This window comes from Amblyomma americanum, chromosome 6, assembly GCF_052857255.1.
Source record: "Amblyomma americanum isolate KBUSLIRL-KWMA chromosome 6, ASM5285725v1, whole genome shotgun sequence".
Taxonomy (NCBI): Eukaryota; Metazoa; Arthropoda; class Arachnida; order Ixodida; family Ixodidae; genus Amblyomma; species Amblyomma americanum.
In genome coordinates, this window is record NC_135502.1 from 41350559 (window position 1) to 41368172 (window position 17614).

At 46.0% G+C, this 17614-nt stretch overlaps 1 protein-coding gene across 1 annotated transcript in view; it reads left to right on the forward strand.

The window, feature by feature from the left end:
• LOC144136672 (uncharacterized) overlaps positions 1-17404 on the forward strand; it is an 88402-nt gene extending 70998 nt beyond the window's left edge. The window contains exons 5-7 of the mRNA XM_077669196.1: positions 4976-5120; positions 7301-7446; positions 11744-17404. Coding sequence (XP_077525322.1) covers positions 4976-5120; positions 7301-7446; positions 11744-11967 — 515 coding nt within the window. The 3' untranslated portion in view covers positions 11968-17404. The remainder of the gene's footprint in view (positions 1-4975; positions 5121-7300; positions 7447-11743) is intronic.
• The last annotated feature ends 210 nt before the right edge of the window (positions 17405-17614 follow it).

The following is a 17614-nucleotide window of genomic DNA, read 5'->3' on the forward strand; positions in this document are numbered from 1 at the left end:
CACGATGAACAAGGCACTCTTGGTTAATAGGGTGGGCGGTGACGACCATCTGACAGTGTCAGCTCCTAAGTTGGTGTTCAGCGCCCACCTTGTTACTTAGTGGGATCGAGCGGGCCATGCTAGAGGGAGATTCCAGAGGTCTCTTGGTTTATAAGGGCCCTCTCGGAAGTGTATGACTACTAAATAAAGTTTTTCCTCCTCCTTCCACGTTAGTCCTGGCTTCTTCGTGCTGTTTTAATTTAAAACATCGAAGAATATAGACCAACACTCCGAAACATGAAAGAAAGAAGAAGCGAGCGAAATGGAAAGGTAGAAGCACAGGGTGAATGGAGGATGATGATGTCATAATACAGCGAATTGCATGAGGTGACCCGGGCACTAGAGATGTCCACGCTAATACTGTCTGGCACTAGTCTCACACGTAGATTCTACGCGTAGCGCACGCATTTTATGAATTGCGCACTCACCGACGCACATCGTGAACTTACACGTGTTTTAGAGACAGGAATCCATGTAAACACGCAAGATAGCCCGCTCGCTCATGCTCATGCAGCTTTCGCTGTGTTAGTGGTGCAGTCTACGCACAGCTGCAGATGCGGGCTGTAACATACACATATACACACATGCCCAGGCACACACGCATATGAATATGCGTGATTTGCAGGACAAATCGTGCAGGCCACGCGCAGGATTCACGAAATGTCATCGACGGATATCTAGCCTTTATGGAACTAGCTCGAGTTCTGCTCCCGAACCACGTCAGTATAAAAGAAAATGGTAGGGTTTTACCGTAGTTAAACAGAGTAGACGTCCGAAAGCATATGTTCAGCCTGATTGGCCCATCCTTTTCCTTTGCTGGATCGGCGGCACATTTGGCGACGATATTAGTCCCTGGTTAATCTCTTATTGAGGTTAAGCTGATCTGATCTGTTCATGACGCAGACGGGAGTTGATGAATATGACGATGTGCAGTGCACAGCGCGAGCGTGTGTTGCAGTTTAACACGAGGTGTGATCGGCTGCGGCGATCGCATAGTCCTTTCATGCAGTGGCCAGCGAAGCTGATTTGTTCGCGCCGCCGCGGGTTCGAATCCTAGTCGCGGCAATATTTATTTATTCAAGGTCAAAGTCAGTGCCAAGGCTTCAGCGATGGCCCGGCTTTTGTAGCTTTAGTCGCGAAGTAGAGGTTTCGCTCTAAAATCACGGACCTTCGGCACTCCCCTGGCAAGGAATGGGCACGATAGCTGTATTTTCATTGAAGGCATGTTTCAGAAATGTGTGCTGCACGTGCCGCATTTTATTGTATTCCAGCTTCCTCGGGTGTAATGTTCGACTAAATCTCTGATATTGTGATGTTTGGAAAACTCCACAACAGATAACTTTTAAATTCGAGCAGTACGAGCGCTGTAGATCAGCTCGAGTGCAGTATCATCTATCCGAGCTGAAAGACAACAGCTTGTAACAGTAATTCACTGGGGTTCTTCCTCATCCACATCGCCTTCCTTCCCTCCCCCCCCCCCCTCCCCACACACACATACGCACACCATCCATCACATGCTAAGTACGAGCTTTCCCCGGGCTCGGCTTCTCTGACGTCAAACAATGGAAGCAAATGAGTATTTGACCCCACCTATAGCGCAAACCAAAATCACGTTAGCCATGGCGTCCTTTCATCAAGCTGCCTTTGTTCCGTTACTACGATATTTTGATCAGCATTTTAAGAGTTAAACCACACAAACGTTTCAGTATATAAACCGAAGGAAATTCACTCTTTTCTCGACAAGCAGCAAGAGTCAGAGTGGGCGTGGACTGCGTCAGTGGCGAGGCGAGCGCCTTTGCGCAGAGGTCGCATTCCCCGTAAGCCAATGGCTGGCTGCCCGCTCTGGACGTGTTCGCAATCTTAACACGAGCATTTCCTTTTGAGCCAACAAGTACTCGGCTGAGCGGTGCTTTAAATTTCCTCACAGTTCCGCTCCACGACTTTCGTCTCCTGTTCTACGCGTACCCGCCTTTTTTTTTTAAATCTCGAATGAAGAAACGAATTAGATTGTTCTCGCTTGAGCAGTAATCTGTCAGCGTTGGAGCGGCAGCCTGCTTTCCTTTCCCGTACGCGGAGCGCGTCACCAATAGCACCAATTCCGTGTCGGTGCTGCGACCTTGGAGCCGTCGGAACACCGGTGGTCTCAGTGCGCGCGTTCCGGAACGGTGACTCGGGCCGCCGGTGGTTTCCTGCTGCTGCTACTACTTCTACTGTTTGCTGGCTGGCTGCCCGGTAGCCGTCTCATTCCATGATAGCCCCCGAGACTCGGAAGGCCTCTATATATGCTCAGCCCTTCCTCTTGCTTGTTGGCTTTACTGTTACCCTTTATTGCCGGCGCTAACGCCTGGAGCGCTGACTGCGATCTCCTTAGTGGCTAGGGTCTTTTTCTTCTCAAGCCGTCGCGCGAAACCCAAACTTGAGGAGGCGCCGCGAAACTGCTGCTCGGCATGCACGGGATCACCCAGCCGTGTAGCTGCGGTCGAGGCCCACGGAATGACGATTTCGACAGGGCGCCTCTGCTCGAAGTCAGCGCACGCTCCTGCCTCGGATCTGGTGGGCACACAGTCCCTTTCCTCGTTGGGGTTGTGGCCTAGAGTATCATGGGGATCGTATCATTAGTTATTTATATTACTGAGGTAATCCATGACTAATCTGTAGGCTATGTGTGCGCCCCCAACTTGAGCGGTTTTAGTCAGGGTCAGGTAATAAGGTGGGAACGGCACACAAGTTTGTGTTCTTAAGTTGCCCGTTAATATCCGTGGAGCGCTTCCTGATGAACATACCTGTAATATTAGACGTCCGTTTCTTGTGTGCTCGTTAAGCGTGAAATCAAGAGGGGTTATGAGCGGCACCTTACAAGCGCTACCATTTCAATCTCTCTCTCTCTCTTTATTTATATATATATATATATATATATATATATATATATATATATATATATATATATATATATATATATATATATATATATATATATATATATATATATTGTCACTATCTCCAACAAGAAGTCATTTGATTGAGAATAGAGTATAAACTCAACTAATTTAAGACCACAGTAAACTGTTCAGACCAAATTTAGTGCACAGTTGCCACTACTCCTGGTTTTCTTGTAATTCGGGCTTGGGTTTCAAATTAGTACACTGTGACACTTAGAAACCTAAGAAGGTGCGATCAATAAATCGACCTTAAATTTCCGACTCCTATTGCTCGTACGTTCGTGACTTTAAACCACGGAATTGACACAGTCACGCTTCGTGGTTTTCCGGAATTTAGATAGAGCACAAACTTCCGCACAAAACCCGAAAATCAGTTTCTTTCTGTTATATTATTTAAACTCTCTTCTACACAACTTCCTGATGCGATGCTCTAGAGGCGCTACCGGAAGTGGTTCTGTTTGCTTTGATTAAAATTTATTAACTATTACATGAAGAACCAAAGAGCAAACAGGAACTAAGAAATAGGCAATGTGCCCAGAGTTTTTCAGACGAGAAAACAGCTGAATTTCTCGTGTTTCGCCAGAGAAGTCGTAATGCGGCTATTTTGGGGGCAGCTGTAAGGTGGTGGCGTGCCTGATGGACGCACAAAAAGCGGCACTTTTCGCGAGCAACGTTAGAAGTTCTCGTAGCTGATATCTTCGTCAAAAAGAACATTTGGAAGCTCCGTTTTTGGTCGGGCAAAGAGAACGAGCGTAAAACGCCGGCCTCCTGCTTTACGAGGTCAATGACTTCTTCAGGACAAACAATCCAGGTAAAAAGGACAGATTCTCTCCGAGTTCTTTGCTCTCTACGCAAGTGAAAGAAGCGCATTATTAGACACCGCTTACAAGGAAAACAAGATGTGAGGATGGCCATCAGGTTGAGCTGGCAGTAACTCATAGTTGCAGACGGAGCAACGCAGTCTTCAACGAATACACATTGAAGATAGCACAGCGCTAGCACCCGCTCGGGATTGCTTTGAGTTTGAGAAAACGAAGATGAATGAGATGCGCGTGTTTGCAGAGAGCTATCTCAGCTTATAAGTCTACGTCGAAAGATAGGTCTGGTTATCCCTCGTGTTGGATGTTCTTTGTGCGTGCGCGTGCGTGTATGCGTGCACTCGCGGATGGTATGGAAAATCGCAGCGAACGGAAGAAAAATAGGGTTACGTCATCAAGCGGCCGTATGACGCACACAACAAGCCGAGCACCGCCAGTTCAGACAATCATACGCATAGGTAGATAGATAGTTGCCAGGAAGAAAGAAAAGGAAAGTGCACAGGCCTGCTCACTGGCTCAAGACGAGCCGCAATCGTTACCACGTGCAGATAGTAGGAGAGTTGAATGATGGGATAGAAAGACAGGATAGTAAAGACGCGCTAAAGACAAGGCCGATACCGGAGGTAGTGCAATACCGGGCCAACCGGTGGCGGGAGTGAAGCATCCTTCAAACTCTCCGCCACATTTCCAAAAATAAGTCCAATTGGACCCGTAGCAGATACTCCACGGGGTCCGGACATTCGCTGCTTATCGATCATACGCATGTCATTCGTCTACAGATGCCGCCCACTGGCCGACCTCAATGTGGCGCCAGTTTTTCAGATAACATTCGTACGAAAAAAAATACGGAATCGCTTGTCGTGCAGCGTTACGGGTGGTGTCGTACGATTTCTCGTTGCATACAGCTTGTATGTGCTAGTCGAGTTGGAGGCTAGCTTCTTGTCTAGCTCCTTGTTTTTGCGTACATGCGTGTAGATTGTGCACCTAAAGTTTCTTTTTTGCTTTACTTCAAGTAAAAACTTGTTATTCAGCGCATGTGCTGGCTATGCCTTCACTCTGTATTCTTTTAAGTCTGCGTTGTTGCATCTATAACCATGAAAGACTAACCATGTTACGTCGGCAAATATTTGTTGCCGCGTCCCGCTGAACTTGTTTTTTTATTGTCCCCCGCTATTGCAGATGCCCCGTCCGTGGAGCCCCTGGAAGTGCTGAGAGAGAAGAAGGAGTCCAGGTTAGTGTGTGTCGTGGGAGCGGAGCCGACTCCAGAGATCGCGTGGCTTCGAGACGACCAGCCCCTCCCGGAGGATGTTACCCCATCGCTCAGGTGCGCCGGCTCACCCTTTACATTCTGCCCATATCATCATACCTGTGCAACCAGAGTCTCGTTATTTTTGTATTCGTCATCTTCAAGACGCATAGAAGGAGCCATGCAAGAAGGAATAGTGCTGCTCACAACTTTTCGTGGGGCCTTATTGTTATGTCTTAATATACTTAAGTCAACAAACGACATTCGTCACTAGATTTCACGTCACTGTTGACGCGCTTCTCTAAAAGCAGTACTTTGCGTACTAATCTGTGCACACTCGTAGACGGTGGCTGGATACTTTAATTTCTCCGTGGTTCTGCAGCGAACGTCAGCTGAAGCGTTGTATGACACGCAATTAAACCATGCAGCATGTGGTTTTTCTTGTCTAGAAGACTGTATGTTTAATTCAAACGAAACTCAACTGAAACTTAGCGCTGGTAAGTGATGACCATTAGGACGAAGTCCCGAGTGAGGTAGCGAGAAAAACAACTTCTCGGAGGGTCATTTCCTAAAATTCGCACTTTAAATAAGTAATACCGTATGTCTGGGGCGCGGTGACGATAAACAAGCTTTCAAGCGGTCGCTTCATCAAGGCTCGTGTTTACTTCGTCATCCTAATGCTCACTCATCAAGGTGGAGTGATGCAGTGCCCGTCAATGAACCCCATGCAGCTGACGCCAATTTTCCTTTGGCACTGCAGACTTTTCCCTCATGCTGCGTGTTCAACACAGTGTGAGAACTTTCTTCAATGTTTGCTAACTGCAGTGATCTTTAATGACATCCGAGAGTACATGTAGCCTTTAAGAAGCATTGGGCTTAGTAACAGAGGTACCTCCTGTTTAAACTACATTACCTGCGGTTTCATAGGGCACGTGATTGCTCTTCGCACCTCTTGCATGCCAAAGTTTTTAGGAAATGTATTTTGCAACCGGCGTTTTCCCAATCCATCATTATGCTTCCTGCCACTAGCCACAAGCGTTAGCTACTAATAATATATGGCAGAAAGAATATGTCATGGAAATAATCATCACAAAACACTACCCCACGAGTTTTTTAGTGCAACAGCTCTATAGCCCCCACTCGCCGATTTCGCCGTTGTGAGTGTGTCCAGTCCCTCCAGACGAGAATAAGACTGGTCATGTTGGTTGGTCATACTTAAAAATAATAGCGCACAAAAGAAGACGTACAAGATGAATGAGAAGACACGGCAACTGAGAAGACACAGACACGTGCCTTCTCGTCCATCCTGTCTACTGTGCGCCATTATTTCTTTTTAAGTATGTCCAGACCCACCGTGCCCGCCGTGGCAGGCGGCAGTTCAGTTAGAATCGGTCGCCAGAGGTTGCTCAGGAAGAGCAACCTGGGTGACACATGCCCCACCGGTGGCAGCACCTGCATCGCTTAACTGCTGCACCACTGCGCCAGGAGCACGGAGGAAGACTATAAGGAGTGGAAACTCCGCCGTCTGCGGCGACCAAAAAAGGCCACATCCCGCGGCGCCACTATCCTGCTGGCGGCGCCTGGCGGCTTGGAAAGAAACTACTGAAATAAAACGTCACGGCGTGCCCGCTGAAGCCAGCACCCGTTTCGTCTGCTTGCCGTCTGCTCTGAGCTCGCGCCGCCGTAGAGAGCGCCGGAGCCGCCTGCCCGGGCGCTGCATTTTTTATTTTTTTTCCCTGGTGCTTCTTCGAGGCGCCGCAAGGCGTCGCCACTGCATTCGCCCCCTTCGGCGCATACGTATAATTGACTTCACCTGGTCGCCTGCCCTCGCTCGCGAAGACAGGAGTTTCACCTCCTGTATAGTCTTGCTCCGTGGTCAGGAGCGATATGATGACTCCGAGCAATCTCTGAATGTAGAGAATGACCTATTCCGCATTACTGGTATTAACCCATTAACGCTATGGCGTCGTACACTTAAGGCGAAGCTTGAGACAGATTTCGCCGATCTTTGTCTGAAGCCTGCTTGACCTTGAAAACCGATCCTCGAACCAAAACCGAAGGGTTAGCGTACCTGATTCGCTATTGGCCGTACCACGCTAAATAGTGGGCCATTTTTTCTTTGCATTTTCAATTCAAGTTTTTAAAAGTGTGATTTCCTTGAAAAGTCCTCGTTGTTTGCTGAGTTAGTGTGTGATAGCGACGCTTAGCTATACCACCACTTGTTTAATTTTGGTACATGGATTATTAACAATGTCCAGGACAGAAAACGCATCGGAAGGCTGCCTGCGGATATCCAAGCTGTACCTTAAGCAAGCCCAAAATGACACCGAGACCTCTCACAACTACACCTGCATAGCAAGGAACCCTCTAGGGACCTCCAGCCGCTCGCTGCTCCTGCGCAACGGTAACTTTTGACAAGTGCATTCCTCCTAGTGCGCTGACCAGGTTTTTTTTTTTTAGAAGGCCACCTGAGGTTCTGTGGGATTTTTTCATTTAGTAATTATACATAAAACCAGCACGTATATCACCGATTAAAATGCTAGGCAAATGTTAGTAAAAGCTTTAGGATATGTAGAATCATATGTAATTTAGACTTTGCAAATTTACGTTTGAAGTCGTATTGAGACACAGACAACCATTAAGCTACGTGCCTACGGCTGTTTATCTGTAGTTCATTTCCTGACCGTAAATTAAACTAATTTTCAATAAATAAACTAAATTAAATTATTTCGGGAAATAACTAAGGTCTTACGCTATAGGCATCGCTAAACCAACGCTTTAAGAGTCTTCTCCGTAAAAAGAAACTAACTATACTTGAAATGCGGCAGCGTGTCAGCTAGCAGCTAAAGGGAGACAGCAACATCTTGACTCCTGTAGCTGTGTACAAGAAAAAGCTAAATTGAGGCCGGCAAGAGGCGAGCACGGTTCTCGGAAATTTTTGGGACCCACGAAGAGCCTGCGTGACGGACCCGAGATTATTCGTCGTCGACAAGGGTCGGCCTAAAATCGCAATAAACTCTCTTTGCCCGCTAACTTTACGTGGAAACGACCCGAGGCACGTATGTGAGCATCCGCACAGCAACAGCCTTACAGCCTATGCTGCATTACCCCTTTTCAATATCGCCGTCACTGAAGCGTCCTGGTAGACGTCTCTCTGAGCATTTTTGTACAGACCCACGGCAGAGATGGGCGAGATGCGCTTTTTTCGCAGTAGTCCTGTAACTGGAGCGTTGCATGCTCCAGCGAGATCCGGCTCCCTTTGCGAAACCGGGCATGCAGGGACGCAGGCGCACTTGGATCTCCGTCGATGCACTGCGCGTTTGAATTGGTTCTTGGCACGTCACTTGCCGCGTTTTTTTTTTTCTCATATTTTCTCCCGCTTCCTTGATAGGCGAGCCGAGACACCCTCAGATACCGCCGTTCGTCTTCACTTAGTCGATTTCCGAAGCACGATGTGGTATGAAAAGCTCAAGAGTCCAGAATCAAAGAACACACAAAAAATACTGGCTCGTACGCACGCGTTTTGAGACATTCGAAGTGGGACCCCGCGTCTCAACTAGACGAAAAAATTTTTTGAGCAAATATTCAGGAGGCTGATAGGATCCCCGCGTTATTTGCTCTCCACTGAAGAGGAGATTTCTTTGGCGTTGTAGCGTGAAGGACGGAGATATCGAATTCAATGGGAGCTGCTTCAGTCCTACATAAAAGCAAATATGGAAATGGTGTGCCTCGGTGAGGTTGAATATGAAATCGTCGACGAGTGCGCTCAAAATAGACCGGTCTTAAATCAGTGCAGTGTTCTGATGGTTGCCGGGGGTCGCATTATATTGCCAAAAAAAAAAAAGGAAGGCAGGTTATGCACGACTATTTGGGATGGGATTACTGAAAACATAGTGATTGACGTCTCTTTTTCAAGGCTCTGGAAGGACCGTTTTATTCAGACGCAACTCATTCACTAAAGCAGCATCGTTTCCCTTTGAAAAGAGCACAGATGCGTTGCTGTGTGTGGTTGTAATCGCAGCACACTTTAATTGGGGCCTATGACACGCAAAGCAACGTTTTGCAAGGCAGTGATCCGGCTAGCTGTAATGAAAACGGAGCGATATTGTTCAACTTCGGCAGATATGTGCTTTTGTAGCACTGTTTTTTCCTCGATTACGTTGACTAAGCGCGTAAATTTTCTAACCTTTGGAGATTTTTATTCATTTAGTTATTTATTTAGTCATTTATTTATCTCTTATTTATGTACAGTCATGGACAAGTTGGCGGGAGGGTGATTTGCTAAAAAAAACAATATCTGCATTGCCTCGCAATTCAGTATGCTGGTATTTCTCCCTGCGAATGAAGCCCGCATGTCTCCTCACACATTTATGCTTTTCATTGACCTCCTGTGTATGAGCGCGCATTTTCTTTTTACCTGGAATCCACATTTAGCAAAATTTTGTTCATGACTGCACGTATTGAACACCGTAGTTTGTTCCATGTAAGGCGGACGCTTTACTTGGTGAAGAAAATATACGCGAGAGTAAAACACGGGACATGTAAAGCAAATCAGTGCTTATACTTGAGAGGGTGTTTTGGACGGAGCAAACAGCTCCAGTTCGTTAGGGTTGGGTAAACAAAAGAACTTACACAAATCTGCACCTGCGGAGCACAGTGCTCAGAAACCGGTTATAACAGAGTCGAGGCACTGAAAAAACCCAGAAAGCTTACATTCTGAACTGCTGAATGACGCAAGAAGCCTTCATAGCTCCTCTTTCTTAATCTTAACTTTACACGGAGGGAGAAATAAAGATCCCCAGAATGCGCGAAAAACTAAAAGCTACAACACTTGCTATTGAGCCAGTTGGTCTTCTATGGTTCTGATGAATCAGTGCAAAGAAGACTACGGACTAGACAAAGGGAGTCCGAAAGAACGGAAGCGCTGAGCGCTTCTGTCCATGTCGTCCTCCTATTGTCTAGTCTGTTGAGTCTTTTCGCTGGTTCATCAAAATGTAAAGTTGCTGTCATCGTCGACTGTGTTGGACGAAGCTTGTTGCGTGAATGCCTGTTCATGGCATCTTTTGTCAACGAGATACCTCGCAGCGGAATGCATCTTTCAGGACGAATTGCACAGCTGGTGAGGCGGAGCTAGCCGCTGACATCATTCGATTACGTCAAGATCGCAGCTGACATAATATATCTGTCAGCCGCTATGGCGCCCAAAGATAAGCACTAACCGCGCCTTTTTTATAACTTCCTGCTCCTCTGCCGCGGTGCGTGTTGTCGCAGTGGTGTCCATAAGAAACTCCTGTTTTACGGCTGCATGACATTTAATTGACATAAAACCATCTGTTTTCACGAAAATCGTGTGAGCAGATTTCGCGCGAAAGGGACAAACAAAATTATGGATGCTTCCTTTTAAGACATAGATTGTTTAAAACTTCCGCGCAATGAGTGCCTTCTTTGAAAATGCCGTGGGTCTCTTAAGTTGGTTTGGCAATTTTTGCTGTCACGCTCTCAAGCTGCCACGGCCTGGGCACCTCAAGGGTTTTCAACTCTTCTTTTTTCAAAACGCGGAAAGAATATTTAGTATAAAGCTACACTCTCAGAAAGATAACTATTAACCTTCAGCTCAGAAATGTCTCTGTATAATTCCTCTCTCAATGCTGCACACTGAATTGAATTTTTGTCATGTGTTTCTATCCTTCAGCGTTGTTTGTGAATATCACCTGAAAAATTGTCTGCTTACAAATAAAGAACACTTCTTGCATTTGGCGACCACACAAAATACTTTTGGCGTTTCGATTTCAGGAAAATTACGAGCATGCGTTTCAGCCTTAGTTAACTGTAACTACCCGTACAAAAGGTGCAGCTGAGAAAATGAGCACCAGTGCTTTACATAATTACTCATAGCAATACGGGAGTGTGGCGTTCAATCGCTGGTGTTTCAATAGCTAATTGTTTGACTGCAATTTAGAACAAACTGAAATTTTCGTTAGTTCCAACTTTTATTAAACTGTTAATGCGTCCATTTTTCTTTGAACGCGCTTGTTACTTCGCTGTCCACAATAACACTGGCATTAATGTATGCGCTTATGTCCCTTGCTGCCACTGTTTAGGCAAAGTATTTTACGATCGGTTTTTACGATCGGTTTGTGTTTCCTCACATGCCGTGATTGTTAGTAGTGAAGGTAGAACCATAACGTGTTTGATTTTTGCACATGCTCTTCTTCGACGTGCTCATGTACCAAATATTAAAATTTATTAGCCTTTAGAAGCTTCTGTGCTATGCTCAAAAATATTCGCCAGGAAGTCCCAGCACCACCTTTGGCTGGCTGTGGTCTTCAGACTTTCACGGGCTACAATCGTGTAGCCCACAACTACTGCGAAAGTTACCGAAGGCTGCACTCGTATAAATCACACAAAGGATACCTGGTTTGTTTAGAGCTCATGACTTTTCTATGCAGGGGAAAGAGAGCACCACTTGATCGCGGCTGATTGGCTTCACGGACGTTGCATGAGCTTAAGCCTAACCGTGCGAGCCGCACGGTTCGGACAACCGTTCTTGAAGCCATCAGCCACTACCACATTTCATTTCCTGAACTCCGCAGTACATCGGCATGGCATACTGGGGCCCTTTAAGAGTGCCTTCCAGGAACGGACAAAGCTTGCAGCGCACCAGAACATGACACAGCCTTGCTTGTCCGTGGCGTTCGCAGGTGACAGCTTAGCGGCTGCCAACGCCAGCGTGGTTCGTGACCAGGACCCTTTGGACGGGGTGCCCGTGAAGCGCTTCAAGATCACCGGCTTCGTAATAGGCATGCTGCCACCACTGTTCATTTCCTTCTACATTATCCTCAAGCTGGGGTATAGATCTCGGTACGCCGAGGAACGGGCCGAAGAGACTGGGATGATGGAGGAGCCCTTCTTCATCAGCAACTAGAATGCCGCCCTGCCCTGACTGCGAGAGGATACACTCACGAACGCTTCCACACTTGTTCCCATCGTCACAACCAGACCCGTACGGGTCCACTGACTTGCTTGTCATGGTCCTTGTTCCTTGTGCCACGAGTGTTTTTTTCTTCTTCTTTTATCAGAAGGGCAGGGGGAGGAGGGCTTGTCGTCACCTCAGCACATTGTCGCCCTTTATTAGGCACAGACCTCCACACCTGTTTCCTGATCGAAGATCCTAGCATCTCGGATCTTAAACACTTTCTGGAAACGCTGAGTTTGGCGCGTAGAATTAGGTCTTCACTGATACAGCGCGGTTGCCTGTTATTTACGATCTCCATGGTCTACCTGGCAATTGTTTAGACCTCACATGACGAATCTTGAGGGGCACTGCTCCACAGTTAAGTCAAAATAAAAAGTTTCTGCCACTACAATCATTAATCGAAGCAAATGGACTAGGAAGTGTAGATGGAAGCAGCTTCACTTTTTAGTGGCCAGTCCAAAATAACTAAAAAAATGTAAATTTGTGCGTGTCGCTAAGAAAATGAGAACAGGACAAAACTTCACCCTGGTGATTTCTGCCCTGACTCTGCTCCACAGGGCAAAAGCTGAAATACTTAGCTCGATAAAGAAACACATAAAGCCAGACATCAATAACATAAAAATCTAGCTTATTGTGCGTGTTCAAACAGAACTGGATTCGGGTTTCAGCGATTCATATTATTCTTATACTAAGGCTGCCGCTTGACGAGTGTTATTGAGGTTGCAAACGCTGCCATCTTCTTGAGTTCTGTGGCACAACAAGGGTTGCTATCTTGTTTCAATGATGTTGAGTCATCCAAAATGATTTAACGCAATATCCTATAGTGCATCGCCGTGTTTTATTACCTATCTTTAGCCACAAAATAGAATGCAGTAATCAACGGCTGCTCCAAGCGGCGGCAAAGTATAACACTCTATTTTACTTTTTCTGGCCGAGGTGCCAGTGCGAGCCATTTTTTTGAGTGGCCGACCAAGCGATAACAGTGAACAGCTCTGGGAGCACAGCACTCGTGTTCACAGGCGTATTGCAGTGCTGACTTAAAGTCTGAATCAGTCAAGGCTCCAGGCATAGCACTTCTTCAGGTTCCGCTCATAGTTTTTTCAAAATTTCGAGCTTTGAAGCACCTCCGACACAGCTCATCAGCACGCGCGGAGTAACCAAAGGTTTATGATGAGAAGCTCATCTGCTTACTTAAGTCCAGGATAAGCTTCCTCCGATTGCATCTCACTGTACGTAGATTCAGCCGAATAGCAATGTAGCACTAAAGTGTTTCAACTTGGTGTGGCCTGCTAGAAGGCTTTCATACCCAGAAATTCTGGCCAAAAGCATTTTTGAGCGGGAAACCTTTTATGAACGCAATTTTTTCACATAATATAAAATTTCACCATAACAATCAATACATCCGCAAATCACCCGACGGCAGTCTTGTATTTTTTTTTCTGTTCACGTTTTTGTTATCCTCAAAAGCGTTCCCAATTGGTCTTCTATGACAGTCCTAACTGTTCGATACGATCGCTGGAAACACTTTAAAGGAAAGATTTTGCTACATATCAGAATAATGGACCATTACCTTCAATATTTCCATAACAGTGTCTTGCAATTCTGCAATTTTCAAAATTTTTGCCCGAGAAAGCTCGACTTGTCGCGTGCTTTCGTGCTCCAAAAGCAAGTCGTAATGGTTACAAGCTACTCCACGCCCATTTTTTTCGCTTTCACAACAGCCAATACTGAAAGCAGTCGCAGCGACAGTGGCGTGAAAGTGCGACGCATCTATGATTTTTCTATCAGTGCAACAAATTCAGGCTGGAATAAGTGAGTGAGGAAAATAGCCTACGACGTCCTTGCGTTCGTGTTCTTGAACGCGGACGAAACGTTCAGAGATGGCGCTGCGTATTTTTACCCTATTCGACACCAGCGTATGATCATCTTCTTTGCTTTGTTGTCCTTCAGCTGTGCAATGCCAGCGAGCACTGCGAAATTCTCAGTAAGTGAAGGCGGCGACTCCGCGTTTTGAGCTACCGGTCTACTAACCAGCTACTGAGCTACTAAACAGTGCACAATGAAGTTTTTATTCAAACATTTTCAGTTGGTCTTGGCATGAAAACGAGTTGACAACTAGAGGTAGCAAAAATCGAGTCCTCAAAGGCAATTCAGTTTGCGTTACGGCAGTGCTAAGCATTAAGCTTCAGGCCTAGTTAGAGGAAGTGTAATCTTTGTAATGGCACGCACTTTTGCCAAACAGTGCCCACAACTACCATGATAACCCTTCCTAAGAGAAACAGGGGTAAATTAGCGGTGTAAATATCCCATCACAGTCATGTATATGCAATGCCATCCTCACTATTTCACGAATGCGGGGACCACCCATAAGACTCTCAGGAACAACTTTAGAAGAGACCTTTTAGCTGGTATTAACATTTGCCTTACCGCGAATGTGTGTTCGGCCTGCTGAGATATAGTTTACTGTGTTTGTAAGTGTTTTTCTCATTATTTTGCGAGTGCATATTGCTTGGCGTGATGTGGTTTTGAAGGAGATAGGCATCACTTGACGTTTAAGTATACGACACTCTGCCCTGCTTGTACTAGGGTGAATGGGGGGGGGGGGGGGTGCTGACACTGTGAAGGTTTGCGGACAGGTCAGACTGAGCTGGTTCAAAATATGGTGCTTGGACTGTACATTCGTGGGTATCAATAAGGTGTAGTACTTCCGTAGTATAGTGTAGTTAGCGTATCCGTTGATTCTAAAGTCTTGCTCACTCAACTTTTCCGACGCCGCTCGCGACCTGCGCATTACACTGGGCCACTACACCGAACATACCTTGTCGAACGACCACTTGCCCCAGTGCTGTAGATAGCCACGTGTTCGCTTGTAGAACTCGAAGTGCCCCTTATGCTGTGACAATATTTTTCTAGAAAGCCATTACCTCTTCTTGCCATCCTTGTATAGGCGGGACATGTTTTGACGTTGGAGCGTACAACGTGTCCAAAGCTTTCAGATGTGATAAACATCTTTTTCTTCTTGCTCTCTCTCTCTTTCTCACTCTTTATATTGGGCAGTAGTTTGTAGGCTCAACACAAACGCGGTTGGACCAGCTCTTAATCTGATTTGGAACGAGTCATACTCGCTTTTCCTGAAATGCGCGAGCTAATTGTGCCTGTAAGTACTTCTCATGCGCCAAGTGTGACGTCTATATCTCAAGCAAATATTCCCCTAAGTGCGTTTAGTGCGCTCCATCTATGGTACAATAACATTCTCAGCAAATACATGCGTAGACACACACACACAGTCTCTCTTGTCCCATTTCTCCTTGTCTGTCGTAAACAGCACTAAGCTTGTAACTGAATTTTTGCACACAAACTTTGTGGCGCGGTGTGACAGATGTTTTCTCTTTTCAGGACTATAGGTAGGCACTCCGCTTGGCTTTTTAGACCACTAGCACAGCGTGTAGTGCAGTTCTGCCACAAAACACGGAGGGTTGAGCAGGAGGGGATGAGAAGCCCGGATAATCCCTCGTGAGCACGTACTGTACAGCGCATTAAATGCTGCTCTTTCTATGGAGTACCAGCCTCAAAGGGATTAGCATTCTTTAGGCAGCGTGTACACTGACCTAACCGCTTACACGAACAAGACGCCTCTATGTACACTTCAGTCCAATATAAAAGGGAACACCTCATTCGCCTGTAGCCAATGACAGTGATTATTCTCCAGTCATGATGCTCATAGAAACCAAAGTTTTGCATTTTTTTTTCTAATGTGGAGATCCTGTCGCCGAAACCGCATCGTATCGAACTTCTTGAAGTTCGACGGAGCAAAAAGCGACTTATTTCTTGAGTGTTTGCTACGCGTTCCCTTTTATATTGCACCTCACTGCACGAGCCGCCAGCTCCATCGATGCATGACCACCATTTTCGCTAGTGTATAGCATTTCTTATAAGGCGTATTGTATTCGTTAGTACGGTGATCGCATGCACATCTCGTAGCTGGGGAACGTTTGAGTGAAGCGGAGGGAAGGCGTGCAGCCAAATGACCTACGAAAGCTGTGCCGTGCTCTGACCTGTCGTTATGGCTGGGTACGCAAGGAGGCTGCGGGATCAAATGCAGAAAGCTCCGGAACGGTTTCCTACAGAAAATGTGTCCGTTTATGAGGTTGCTGCCGGCCGTTCGCAACTGTCCTTGTTTTATTTCGACCAGTTGTTTCAATCTCTATCGCCAAATGAAAGTAAACGGAAATAAAAAGAGCTCAGCATTAAGCAGCCCACCCAAAGAGTAGTGCCCCAACTTCCCATCACTGCTTGCCGAGTTCGCGCTCAAGATCTCGACTACGCAATCAGAACCTTAGATTTTAACTGGTAATATACAATAAGAAACCTAGTGATAACTCCTTACCCGACCCTGTGAAGAAGTAGCGATATTTCCTCTCTTGCAGTATAAAGGTTGCGTGATAAATCGTCTTACTTCTTGCTACTTAAGGCCTCTATGTCGAGAGCACCTTCTAGTATGAAAATCCAATTACTTTAGTTTCTGTAATCATTTTCGTGTATTTTAAAATGTGTTCAATTTGAATTTCATTGACTGCGCTACGTACAGGAACTGAAATAAGTGAACAGAGAATGGCGTGGTAATGCATGTATAGCAGTCATCACTTGAGCGGCCCTGTTCGCTAGTCATCTATAAACTTGCTGATAGCTCATATAACAGTTCTGCAGCTACCGAAGTTTGAATACACTTCAATTGCTCTCATTTTGGTTAAAATTAGCGGCGGTTATTGTGCATCTTTGCATAAGTGCATTTTTGGTTTTGCGTCGGTTCTTCATTCTGTGGACGCTCTTTTGTGGTCTGCCTTCACACAGGATCGGAACGCCCTCTCGATCTGTGTTGTTCCGGCCCTGATCTGCGCGCCAGTGCGTATGCTGAAAAATAAACGAATGTAAAAATTTGTCTGTCATCGCTGATGTTATCAAAGATTGCCTAGCAAGCGAATTTTGTCTCTTCTGCTCTCTTTCCTTTACCTCTTTTGGTGTTGGTGATTGTCGGCGGGGACCAAATTGGTGGAAGAGATACAGGTACGTGTTTGTGTATGTGTATGTGTGTACAGACTCTCGATATTCAAGCTATCATGCTTTCGGTGTTCACGGTGGTCTTAACAATGACCCTGGGAGAAGTGTTCATCTACTGTTATATTTTACATTACTTTCAGTTTTATGTTTGACCTATTTTAAAACAAATTCGTTTCCTATGCATTGAGAATAAACATCAAACACAGCAGTAAAAATGTTCTCGTTCTAGCATTTCAATGTGCCGGTTTGTTTCTGCCAGATGGTGCTGCAGTGTTCTACGTCTGTGGAATCCAGCTCTAATAAAACCATCGCCGACAATACGTTTGTATATATTTGTGTGTCGGCATGTAAGCGTTCCGCTACATGACACTGAAGCTTCCTGCTAAAGTTGAATTGGTGATGTATTGGAGCACCAGACACAGAGGGGAAGACTTCGCAGTAGGTGTGACAAAGCAGTCGTAGCTCTCTGCGTTAACTCTTTGGGCAATTACAGCGTTGCGTTTCTCTTTACTGCGCCAGGGCGAGCTGTTTGAGCTGT